General features: G+C 38.4%; 1 protein-coding gene across 2 annotated transcripts in view; it reads left to right on the top strand.

The window, feature by feature from the left end:
• The first annotated feature begins 279 nt into the window (after positions 1–279).
• The window catches only part of LOC102193592 (collagen alpha-1(XX) chain), a 36,325-nt gene continuing 23,131 nt past the window's right edge, over positions 280–13,473 (top strand). For both annotated transcript variants that reach the window (XM_013913726.1, XM_013913725.1), the window contains exons 1-7: positions 280–382; positions 5,001–5,109; positions 6,642–6,746; positions 8,776–8,919; positions 10,355–10,534; positions 11,811–11,996; positions 12,421–12,588. In XM_013913726.1, the coding sequence (XP_013769180.1) occupies positions 323–382; positions 5,001–5,109; positions 6,642–6,746; positions 8,776–8,919; positions 10,355–10,534; positions 11,811–11,996; positions 12,421–12,588 (952 nt within the window). In that variant the 5' untranslated portion in view covers positions 280–322. The remainder of the gene's footprint in view (positions 383–5,000; positions 5,110–6,641; positions 6,747–8,775; positions 8,920–10,354; positions 10,535–11,810; positions 11,997–12,420; positions 12,589–13,473) is intronic.

Below are 13,473 nucleotides of genomic sequence, written 5' to 3'. Positions count from 1 at the left end.
AGGGACGGGGATATAAAGTGTACTCGCCGTTGATTAAGCACACTGTGTGTTTAACTTTGCAATATGGCAGTCACAGTAGAGCACATGGTATTATATAGCAGAACTGTATGCGGCTCAAGCGGGGTAATATTTCACTGTACGTTACATAGGATAGCTCAAACGTATGGTTGTAGAAGTGTCTCCCACTGTGTGGAGCATTCTTCTGAGTGCCACGCCCATGCCGGAGCAGCAGGAGGGCCTTGCTTCTCAGATTTCACCCTGAAACGTTCAGATACGACCTGTTGAGAGGAAGCAGGCTTCAGAGTGGAGCAGAAACCTGCGCATGTTGACATCCCGCCTCTGGAATGCAGTGCGGAATAAACTGGACTCACCGAACCGCCAGGTAAGAGCTCACCTGGCCGCTCTGAGAGCGACCGTGTTAGAAAACGGCCAAGTGCGTTTGTGACGGTGTTCTTTTTATTCATTCCGAGGTGTTAGATAAATGACCTACCGTAGCCTGTACCTACGATGCAGTGCATTGTTTCAAGCTGCTGTGGAAAAAAACAAACACCTGGTCCTGGACCTGCGAGACACCTACCACACAAAAAGCAAACTTGTGCTACTTTTGTGGTGCTTGACACCAGTTAACGTGTTGCACTGTGCGAGTTATGTGTACTTTAAAAACAAGTATCGGTATTTAATTATCAGTCATTTAAACATGAATTACCTTTATTTTAGATATATCTACGCAGTTATTGGCGTGCTATATTGCGTCAAAACAGCTTCCTCCAGCAGCTAATTTCTTAACAACTTTAAAGAATTCACTTATTTAACATTTTTGTAAAACGTGTGTACATTAAAATAGTTGTCAGTATTTAATTCGATGTAAGTTAAATATATATTAAGCGTTTATTTTAATTATATTCAACAAGCTACAGTTTTATATCCGGTGGTTATTAGCGTGTTCTACTAAGTGCGTCAAAAGCATGTTTCATCATTTAAATTGCTGACTTGTTGTTTCCAGGTGTATTTACCTCATAGCTCTTACCAGCTGTCTTAAAACCTTCTACCTAAGGTGAACCATGACACTGAAATTTGATATCCAGGGTCAAGTGTTGCCACCTGGGTACCTAACAGTTAGCCGGAGTTCAAGCTATTTCGTGATGGTGTCATTTTTTCCTGGTGAGGTCACTCCAAGGGCAATAAAGGCATCCAGAAATGAGTGACTGTATACCCTGTATAAATCCAGTCTTTTAGATTGAATATTTCCTTTTATGTCTTTAACACCAGTGCAATGATTTCTTGTCTTATTATTAAGTAAAAATAATTTGTAGAATAAGCCTGTGGCTTTGGATTCATTCAAGAAAAATGAGTTCAAAGCAAAACTAAAGGACTTCCACAGGAACTGCATAACATTACTACTCTTTTGCTCTCTGTCTGACAGGCACATCAATAAGTGCACAATGTGCCACTCAAGCACTGACTTTGCAACATTCAGGCAAGCAGGCACATGTGAAACATGAGAAAACTATACAAAAACCCCCAATGTAGTTCCATCACATACTTCACACGATGACATCGGATAGGCATGTTGGAAATGTCTTTTAACCCTCATCGTACTGTCAGGGCCCCGTGCAGACCCCAGAGGTAAAAATTTTTTTGTCATATATCAAATGTATTTTCTTTCTTTGTCAGTCAATTAGTTCTTAGTAAAGTGGCATGGACATAGTCATGCCACACATTAAAAGCAGAGCTCATACCGCTGCATGACAATCCCCAGTCTGAGTGGCAACTAAATTAACTTTAGTTATCTCTAGTCATTTCTGCTTCCTGCACAATCATAGTAATTTGTTTCTTTGCACCGCCTGCAGAAAGTCAGGCCGCGCAGACAGGACTGCCCTTTATCACTGATTCATTGCATAATATTTATGCACAGATTTTCTAGGCACAGCCAAGGTAAGGGGGGCGTGGAGGGTTCAGTGGTCTCAGGATATCATCTCGGTTTTCTACGGCTTGGTGCACTTCTACTGGTACACTGGTCTTTATAGTTCAATCTACGTCCCAACCATCACCTGTGGTTGCGAGCTCTGGATAGTGACGGAAAAATGAAATAAAAGCAGAAATGGGTTCCCTCTGAATCATGTCTAGGCTCTCCCTCAGAGGCAGGATGGGAGCTCAGTCATTAGGGAGGCACTTAGAGTGCAGCCGCCATGCCTCCACATCCAAAGAAGGCCGTTGGCGTGAGTTCAGGGATCCTCACCACCTCGGACTTTTCTAGAAGGCAGACCCAGGACATGGTAGAGATTGTTTCTCTCGGTTGGCTGGTTGTGTGTTTATCTGAAGCCTGATTGGTTTCATCATATAAATACAACAGAAATAATGTTTATTTAAAATGATTGAAAACTAAGTGATTCCACACTCAAAAGATCATAAATAAGCTTTTAAGTAACATGAATTACATTTTGGATAAAAGATGCAAGTTGTTTTAAAGAAAAGTACAGATTCTTGTTTTATATAAAATATGCATATTCATTTTTAATTAATTTGAATTAATAATTCTTTTAGATGACAATAACTATATAACTAATCCATGCATATTAAATATGTCGGTAGGATGAGGGTTAAACTCTGGTTGCCTGTTGTGCCTTTGCACTGAAGCACCGCAGCAATTTCCTAATGTTGTAAACCTGCTCAACATCTGGCAATAAACCCTTTCTGATTCTGATTCTGATTGAGACAAGCAAGAAAGTTCAGGCAGGAATCCATTAAAATAAGTCCAAAATGCTAACAATGAGTGTTCAGCGCTGTGAAGAAGTATTTGCCATCAGCTTTCCATCCCATACATCAGATGTAAAACTAACATAACATTTCATAAAAGGTACATCACACCAGCAGTCAAACATGGTGGTGGTAGTTTGATGATCTGGGGTTTAAAGTATGAAAAATGCAACAACAACAAAAAGGAATCAGGGGGTGGGCAAATACTTTTTCACAGTACTGTATGTCAAATTATTGTTAATATAAATTATTACAGTGAAATCAGTATCTTTGGGTCTCTGTATGTGTGTTGATATTTCTCCTTATCTCTACTTGTGTTTCCATGTCACACTTCACCAGTTAGCCGTGGATAAGCCGAGCTGGTCTGTGAACTCCAGCTGTGTTAACTGTGTCTTTGTTCAGCCTGTGTTTGTTGAACAGTGTTCTTATTCACAAAGAACAAATGACATTCCTTTCGTCCTTGTTTTCTAAAGATCATCTTCCTACAGTTTTACAGGGTTTTTCAAAATTACAAATTCTAGTAAGATTTTTGGGGAACAAAAAAAGCAGACGCTGAAATTCCTAAACTCTTTGCAGTTTGATCCTGAGCAATATTCTTAAACCTTCCCTTTACATATAAAAGACTCCTTGAGAGGGCCTTTTAGAGCAAATCATGCATGTGACATGCTGCTGGTTGCCTAGCTGGTTGTAAATGTTCTCTCAGTTTTAGTTTAGTTGTTTTGTTTTCTGTTGCCACCCCACCACATTTTTTAAATGTGCTGCTGGCACCAAATTGAAATGAGGACAGATTTCTTAAAAATCAAAAAAACTGAAAAGTACCAATTTAACATTTTTAATCAAAACTAATTTGGCTATTTTTGATTAAAGGCTTTAAACTTTTTAAATTCTTTGTGATTTACATGGTGTCTGAACTTTTCTTTTTTTTATGGAAGTGGGATTTTAAATAATTAGTTTGGTCTTTTAGCTTTGAGCAATAAATTATTGTTCTTAGAAGATTCCAAGACTCCAAATAATGTTCCTTCTTTGGAGTGTAAAAAACACAACATTTGATATCTATAAAATAAGTTCAGTCCTGGGATCTAGAATTAGTTGAAGGTGTTTAATGGATGTTGTGTAAAGTGTTAATGGGTCTCAGACAGAAGCATGGTAGGTTTACGGCCTCTTCAAGGGCTGCACGTTTGTTAATATTATAGCCTGGTGTATCATTAGCTGTGTTGAGGTCTGTAATTGGACAAAATCAGGCACATCTGTAGTCTGAGTCAGACATAAAAATTTCCATGGGAAAACTACCTGTTTTTTAATAGCTTTTTTCCCCATTATGTTGATATGAAAGGTATTCCAAAGTAGAAATATATATTTTAAATGAGCTATACAAATGTAGAATACGGTTTATGACTGGTTCATTTGTTTGATTTATAAATTCTAATCTGATCCACAAATCTTATATTGTGAAATAGAAAATTAAAAAACAAAATCTGAAAAGCTGAAATAATTGAACTCAAAAACACACCATCATGAAAAATTCATTGTTTGTTTGTTTTTTTTACATGTTCAGAAGGTCGAGCAGGTCATCTAATAATCAGGAGTTTGGTGGTTTGGTCCCTGGCTGTTCCAGACTGCATACAGACTGTCCCTTGGGCAAGATACTGAGCAAGCTGCTGTCTGATGTGTTTATCGGTGTATGAATGTGTGTGACTGTGGGAATGAAGGAAGTTGCATAAAGTGCTTTGAGTGCTCAAAGAGCATAGAAGAGCTCTATATAAGAACAGTCCATTTATCATAGATTATCTAGTGCTGTGTGAATTCCTCTTACCTGTTCTTAGCTGAAGCAGAAACTGTGTGTGGTCTTCTGCTGCTGTAGAACATCTGCTTCAAGGTTCGATATGTACATTTAGGGATGCTCTTCTGCATGCCCTGGTTGTAAAAATCGACTTTATGAGTTACTGTTGCCTTTTTTACCCAAAGAACTGCTGCTCACTGGTTATTTTCTCTTTTCAAACCATTCTCTGTAAACCCAACAACTGTGCCATGGTTAAAGTCACTTAAATCACCTTTCTTTATCATTCTGATGCCTGGTTTGCTGCCAGCTTATTGGGCAGGTTAGATATTTCCGTCAAAAGTCAGTCGAACATGTGTACCTAATGACATGTGTGTGTGTTTGTGTGTGTTTGTGTGTGTGTATGTAAAAATAAGAGCATACATAAATGAAATAATACTGACAGCGTTATTTTTTATATTTCTAGACTCCACTCATGTCTCCTCACCTCCTTGCTACATCATTGTCATCTTCCTGGCTAATGCCATTTTTCCTGCTCAGTGTCCTGCTGCTGTCTGCTGCTGTCCATGGCCAAGGTATACACATATATCTAATAATCATTTGACTCTTACCAAGCAAGCTAATAGTGAAGTCGCATTGATGTCTTGATGATCTGCTGTGTAGCTTTTGCACATAAATGTCTTGTACCCACAAACTTTGGCATAATGTATCTACTTTGTGTTCTGTAGCATTTACCCACATTTATACAAACAGTTATTCCGACGTTCTATGCATTTGATGTCTGTGCTTTTGAGGCTTTCTGTGTGTCACTGTCATTGTGTATCCACACAGTGACAAGAAATATCAGGTTGGCACGGATGGCAGAACCTTTTTTAATTTGTACTGTCAGCATACAAGTTATCGGGTCAATGATTTTATTTGAATTCAAGCATCAAAACATATTTGCTATGAAGAGAATGATAGCGAGGTCTTTTTCTCTGGAAAAGCAGTCACTCCCAAAACCAAATGAACTGAACTAATGTAACCATATTAGTCATAATCATCCAAAGACTGTGTTTCTCTATAGCACAGTTTTTATTATGCTGAATGTATGTATTTAGTTTGATAATGAACAACTCACCATGTCAAAATGAACATATAAGGACAAACCAATTACTTTGAGGTATTTTTGAGACTTTGCTAGTTTCCATATTTACTTCATCGATACTTAATACTACATCCCATAAAAGAAACAATCTGCAAGTCTCAAGGAACTTATTATATTTTGAGTGTTGAACTGGAAATGGTGGGCAAATCCAGCTGTTCTTAGCCCACAAATCGTAGAGCACAATACAGATACTGTATTTGGCTGCATAACTGCCTGTCTGTCTGGAAAAGTTGTTGTTCTTAGTGGATCTGTTAGACCGTGACCCTGTCTTGTCAGGGTCACGGTCAGTCCCGTCAGTCCCTATGTGATTCCCTGCCAGACACACATGTAGATGAAGGACCCCCCAGTGGCCCCTGGGCCCAGTACACAGTCGCAGACAGAGGCCTTTACATGGATGCTTGCTAGTCAGGAAAGGATCTGTTGAGTGCTGAGGGTCATGTGTTCACACAAGTTATAAAGTTCTGTAATTCATGCTGTTCATGTCTTCTTTACTTCCGTTTTGCATCCCCTCCCCTCCTTCCCCATCTTCCTCTCCATCTATAACCCCACTGCATAGTAAATACAAAACCCTGTCACAGTGTAACTTTGTGACGTTCCTCTGACACGACCTTTGAACCTGCAGTCTCCAACTGGCGTCCTGTTCCTGTTTCTATGCTAGATGGGAGGACAGGGCATGCTTTGATGGATACATGATGGAAACATGAAAGACACTGCTTGTTGGGGAAAACTCTGCTGGAAATTATGTAGATAAAATCAGAACAAGAGATGAATTTGATGTGTTGAGAAGGAAGTGAGAGAATGGGAAGAATGAAGAAAGTTTCACTGCTTGTGTCTTTGATCTTTGAAAAGTCTGCAAATGTCATGTCAACTTTTTCCCTTGACCCAAGTCTTTAACCAGAAAAATGCGCTAAACATTTTAAAGCCAGATATTTTTTTATTCTTCTTTTTGTCTCTGTCAAGGTCGTCTTAAGCTGACAGTCCTGTCTGAAGACAGACTGCAGATGAAGTGGAAGGAGGCTGATGGGCCTGTTCAGGGTTACAAGGTCAGAGTGAGACCGATTTCAGGTGAGAGTTCTCCAGCTGTGAAGAAAGTCCTCTGACAGCAGAGTTAGGAGCTCCTCCAATTTGATATACCTACAAAGTCTATCTAAAAGCCTTGGGATGAAATTGAAAGTATGAATCAGGTCTTAGGCTGAAATCACATGTTGTCCTCAGAGTAGGAAAAATAAGAAAAACAACAACCTTGGTAGCGTTCACAGGTGGTACCCACTGGTCATCAAGGTTTGGGAGGATTAAGAATATCACTTGATAGGATTTTCTAAAAGAAGAGAACAAACACCAAAATAGCATTTTTAAGACCAATACCAATATTTGGTGATTTAACAATATATTATGAGAATTTTTTTTTTTTCATCCACACAAAGCGTAAACAGATTTCCCTAACTCATGTAAGTACTCACTAAGATAACAGTACAGTTACAAATACGGTTCTTTTACTCTTACAACTCGTGGACTGTTCATTTACATTTTGGTTGTGTTGGCAACGCGTGTTGCCAACAGGAAGTTGCAGAGTATCCTCTGGTAGACAAACAGTACAACATCAAAACTCGTAACATGGCTGAATGGTGTTTCTTCTGTCCTTTCTTTGATTTTTATTTATCAGCCACTGCAAATGCTGATTCATCATATTGGCCGATATGTTGGTTGGGCTCTACGGTCAACGAACAGGCACTGCCACTTGATTGATTTAATAAGAGATTTGTCCTGTATTATTGTGCAGCGGTATTTTAGTATAATGGTGCACATCTGGTGTGTGAAGTTTTTGCTTCTCTGATAAATGTTCCAACACCGTTTTGCACATCAAGTAAGGTTGTGTTTGGGAAGCAACAGGAACACACTCAATCCTGAAAATGCTATGTAACATTTTCCTATGGTTTGCAGCAGTACACTCGCTCCCAAGTGTCTCAAATGTATAATAATTATACGTTTTTAATGACATAATAAACATCATGAAGTTTATTCATAAGCTTTTATTATACCACACATCCCTGTCTAGTTTGAAACTGCTTAAAAATGGGTTGGTAAAGTATTCTTTTGCCATCCAGACTGCCAGCTCTCTTGCTTTGCAGGTCATAATTTGGATAAAAATACAGCCCATTCTCCTCCCCTCTATCTCCACATCTGTGATTTTTCTTAAGCATTGTTTTCTCTTTGTCGGCATTTTAGCTCCCATTCCACACAGCGCAGCTAAGTCCAGGCAGGTCTAAGAGAGAGACAGAGATGAACTTAAAAGAAGAAGTTAATGCAGCACTTTTGTAGTGTGTTTAAAGTTGTAGGATGCCAGTAAGAGAATGAAAAGGTGGTGCTGAAAGGATTAAAGAGGTAAGGCTGTCCAATTCTGGCAAAGTCATTACAAAGAAGTGCCCAGACTTTCAACAGGTATCTGGAATTTGAAGGATCAGATGAAAATGCACCGTAGAAAGTGTAAAAGTTATTTTTTAGATCAGATGAAGAAAAAAGTAGGAACTGTTGGTTGTTCAAAAGACCCTTGTTAAGATTTAGTCCTGGTCTTTTTTGGTTTTTGTTCCAGAAAAATATGGCAGTGGTATGAAGTTTTGTTCACTGATTTATTGCTTACTTAATAACTTCAGCAATAAAAAATATACTGCCTAGTTTTGCATTAGCCACTAAAATATATTATATAAAATATAATATAGAAGTAAAAATGTTGACCTCGTATGTCAGAATTATACATAAGAAGTCAAAGTTTTGACTTACGAAGGCAAACAAAGGAGTGATGTCAAAATTGCAGAGCTGGTAAGTTTTTGAGCTCACATGTTTTTAAAATTTGAAATCAGTAATTTGTATATGAACTTTCTAAGTTGATACATCACAATTTTAATTCATTAATGACTATTTATCTCCAGAAACATGCTTCACAAATAGTTGCCGTTTCTATTATGTTTCCTGTAGAATTCAAGCATAATTCAAGTTATGCAAACTCTGTCTTCAATGTCACACAGTGATGTGTTTTTATATAATTCACTTTACATATATAGAAAGATTAGTCACCCCAAATGCTTGTTTTTTCCAGAGGTGCCACAGCCAGAGCTCATGTTGACTACCACCCGGGGCCGGGCAACGGTGGCAGGTCTGGACTCCAGTCAGGAATATTACCTCCAGGTCCTTGTGCTCAATGGGACGACAGAGAAACTTCTTGCAAAGAGACGATTCACAAGTAAGAAAGACAGCAGGGTTGATTGGAGAAATGGAGACAATTTAAAATCGTCTGTCTGTTGTGAGACTATATATTTAGCATTTAGTAAGTTTATATATTAGTTTTATACAGTATATAAACTAAGTTTCCTACTTACAGTGTAAGTAAGAAGCTTTTTGTATGTTGAGCAGAGATAGTAGTAGGAGATAATAAATATATTTGAGTTGTTGAGAGTAATCAAGAGGTTCATGTAGATTGTAATGTTTAAATGAGTGACAGCTGTCATCTTATATAATATTCTGAAGATCATTTTTTTACACATGCAAGCCCATAACCTCACGCTCACAGTGGCTGAGTACTAATATTACCAGTTGGATTACATGCTTGGATTGAGTGTTTCTCCAGGATTGTAAATCTGCCTTCTGACACAAACTTACTGGTAAACGTTACAGTCGATGATGGCTTTCTGGGCCAGAGAGCCTCACACAGTCATCCACACTGCGTGACTGTGTTTAAGCAGGAGCAGCTTGCAGGGAGGAGAGCAGATTTAATTTAATTTAATTCCTAATGACAGAAATAGTAGGATTCATTTTAATGAAGGGTCACTTGTGTTTGGAGGCTTAGACTCGGTCATTGTAGCCCGTTGGGTTGTTTTCCTCCCCAGTTTGTGAGTCCCTTTCACAGTCGACATATTGTAAAGGTGTAAATGATTCTCTCATGTGATTGTGTTATATTTTCATGTAGCCTCTGGCTGCTTGCAAAGGATGAAAGAAGTATTAGATTACTGTGTCGAGGTAAGCGTGTCCAGGCAGGCCAGAAAATGCCTCAACTTGGAAATTCGGAACGCCGGCTGCCATGTTGGAATGATGGCAGTCTGGGAATTCTTTCCTGATGTGTCTTCATCTTATTTTTACTCCCTCAGGGTCCCTTACTTATTTAATACTGTTACTGTGTCAAGGCAATTCTTACTTTTCATCCTCATTTGCAGCTCTTAATAACGCATTTTGTATTCACAATATAACATAGAAAACATAATAAATGTTTAACTGAGAATTTTTGTCCCTTAATTCCAGACAAAGATATGCTAAAAATACTTTTGGAGATCTTACAGTTTTTTCTCCTTTTGTGTTTGCATATGAATTAAAGCAACTTTTAGCACAGTGAATAACCGGAGACACAAGTGACTCCAGTGGGCTCATAAAGGTTCCTTGACCTTTAACCATGAGTCTAGTCTAGAGTAGTTTGAGTTGTAGTCACATGTGTAATCCATTGTACCACTAACTGCATATATATATGCAGTGTATATGTATGTATGTGTGTGTGTGTGTATATATGTATATATGTATATATATATGTGTGTGTGTGTGTGTGTGTGTGTGTGTGTGTATATATGTATATATGTATATACATATATATACATATATATACACAGATGATCAACATTTCTCTCTTCTAGTGCAGACTCTGCGGGAGGAGGAGATGATCCGCAGCGGCACCAGAGAGCACAGGAAGAAGTTGTTGCCAGGTGGGTCAGGATCAGGAGAACTGGAAGATGCAACAGAGGCTCTGCTGGATGTACCAACAGTTCTGTATCCAGAACCTACGACTACCACTCCTGCCTCTGCCAGTACTACAGGTAGTTTATGGTGGTAGATAGCATTAAATATGAAAGACAATATTATTGTTGACAATTTTAGACTCTCATGTTTTCCCTTGATGCTAACCTTTTAAGCAGCAACATATTATAAAATGGGTTGCTATGGTCACAAGGGATAGTAGTGACCACTATATCACAGCCACTAGTTTATTGAATATTGTGCTTGCTCCAGTGTAATCCTTTATTAGTTTCCTAAATAGTGGCGTGTGAAGCAACTTAGGTTCCATGGATATTTATCTAGCTCTGTACACCATATACAGAGAGGGCGCCAACTATGAAAAGAGGCCCCTGCTCCAAAACTGACACCTTGAGCATTGACTGAGATTTGTAGCTTCCCATATGGACAACTCAAATGCCCTCTAGAAAAAGGTTTTACTGTCAAAAACGTTGAAAAAATCTCGAAAATCCCAAATAAATTCTAGCTTGTGCACTCAGTAATTAAAGTAATGAATTCATTCATTAGTTAATTCATTTAATTGATTAATTATTATTTTAGTAATTGAGGATGGAAAGAAAAATTAACCCCAAATTGACATTCATGCCCATGATGAGTGTATATAAGCTTGTGACCATAACTCTATATTAAAAAAATAGTGAGTCCTGTACGTTTTTTTGGGGGGTTAAGGTGTTTTCTGACAGCTCTTAGTGACAAAGCCACACAAAACAAAAACATAGAGCACACAACATGTTCTTGCCACGATTGGTTAGTTTGAGACATGTTATTATTCATCAGAATAATAGATCTCTGAATACTACGTGCTTTGCTGATGATATTAGTGTTTTGGGTAAAAGTTACCACAAAACAACACAAAGCAGAATAAGGACACAGCCAGTGGCGTGATCAGATAGGACACATATATTTTGTCTCTTTCATGGATAATGCTTACAAAGCTGACTTGAGCTAGCAACAAGCTCACATAATCTGAGCCATAGTCATACATGTTTTCTTTTTCACTACATTGGCTGCTGGCAACTATTCACTCCCACACAGTTTCATAAACAAGTCAAAATCCTTACTGGGGAAAACTGTGGACTTTTTTCTGACTTTATCAAATGTTTATCATGAAATGAAAATGTTTATTTGTTAACAGCTAAAGAAGGTTTTCTCTCACTTTCCCTTTGATGCTTATGAGCTCAGACTAATCTAAAGTCATCAGATTTCTTGTCATGCACAGCCTCATCTGGTCCCCTAAACAATTTTGGCTTATCTTACTGTAACCCCACCCAAGTGGTTACTATTACCTCTCTTCTCCAGAGCCTCCAGTTACAGATACCCCCTCTGAACTCCCAGATAAGACCCCTGAGAAAAGTGGCCAAGAGAAGAGGAAGAAGAAGAAAGAGCGGGATCGTTCCAAGATGGAGAACAAGGAGGAGCAGGGAACAACACAGGGTGAACCAGCTCAGGAGAAACCCCGAAAGAGCCCATTTCCCACCCAGCCAGGTACCGATAAACAGTGACCTCCAGTGTTACATAAACCTGACAGAATCTCCAATCACAATAGCAGTGATCACTCATTTTAAACTAAAGTAATGTCTGGCCTCCACCAGCTTCCTTCTCTTGTAACTTAACAGTAAGTGTTTGAAATGTGATGACAGTGTTTACAGGGGGGAGGGACAGCTAAGCGATAATGACAGACCATTCTGTTTGGCTACAGGGCATTTGTTTCGCCTCTCTCCTTTATAATCGAAGGAAAGAAACAGACGTTCACATGCATGAAAGCTCACTCCTGCATCTGTGCACCATGTCGACACATGTACACAATAGTTAGACGCCTTCACGTTAAAAACAGTTTTGGTGCCATCTGTTTCCTCATTTAAAGTACGTGTGTTCTTTACATCCTTTGCTTCTTGTGTTATTTATTAAGGCATGTCTTCAAGGAAACCATTTGAATGTGCGAGCGATGCAGCTGCAGACATCGTGTTGTTGGTGGACGGCTCCTGGAGCATCGGACGCATTAACTTCAGACGCGTCCGAGACTTCTTGGAGGGCCTAGTGACACCTTTCCACATTGGACCGAATCACATTCAGATCGGTGAGAAACAGAGCGTGGAGTATGGTGGTGAAAACATTTCTCATCACTAGCATTGTGAAAGTCATAGTAGATTTCAAATAGAAGTATTGCCACACTGTAGATGTCCTGACATCATCATTCACACTGTTGCAGGAGTATTGACATCACTCTGTTTCTCTTTTTGCTTTGCTCATTACATTTCTGGCCTTCTGGTTGTTATTGTAGGTTATTTTTATTGTTGTACTCACAGATTTACTACTGTCACTATTGCTCACATATAATTTACTACTACATAATTTTATAATTCATGTTTATTCTTTGTAAAAAATATAAATTATACACAGTCAAATGTGTAATGTAATAAAAATTGTAATCTGTTGTCATCAGCACACATAACATTTTATATACTTTATGGTGTATTTTCCAGCTACTTTTGTTATTTGATTGGTTTTATTACTGATCCCTGATCCTGAACCTGTTCACAGTCTCAGGGCAACAAATACACACAAATGTTTGTATTCTTTAGCGTGGGCTTACAGCTTTCTCATTTAATCCAAAGCGCCTGTTTTCCTAAATGAATTAGATTTGGTATGTATACTTAACCAAACAGCTCGCAAAAGTTAACAAGTCAAAGAACGATTCATAGACTAGGTTCATAGTGTTTCCTTTAACATAGTTATTTTAAGCATATAAATAATGAATAGCTGTTACAGTGACTGCTATTGAGCCATCATGCAACGTTTATTGCTGCACTGCGCAGTCTTTATTAAAGTTTTATAGTTTTATGTTGAAATGTTACTGTAACCATCCAGGTATTGTTTACATTGTTTACAAATCAGCTATTAACCATTTTATAAAGGTTATTAGTCAGTATTTCATAGATTATTAATAGAATCAGAATCAGAA

Source organism: Pundamilia nyererei, unplaced genomic scaffold, assembly GCF_000239375.1.
Source record: "Pundamilia nyererei isolate P.nyererei 1_Seehausen unplaced genomic scaffold, PunNye1.0 scaffold00147, whole genome shotgun sequence".
NCBI lineage: Eukaryota > Metazoa > Chordata > Actinopteri > Cichliformes > Cichlidae > Pundamilia > Pundamilia nyererei.
This window is presented reverse-complemented; position numbering and strand designations above follow the sequence as displayed.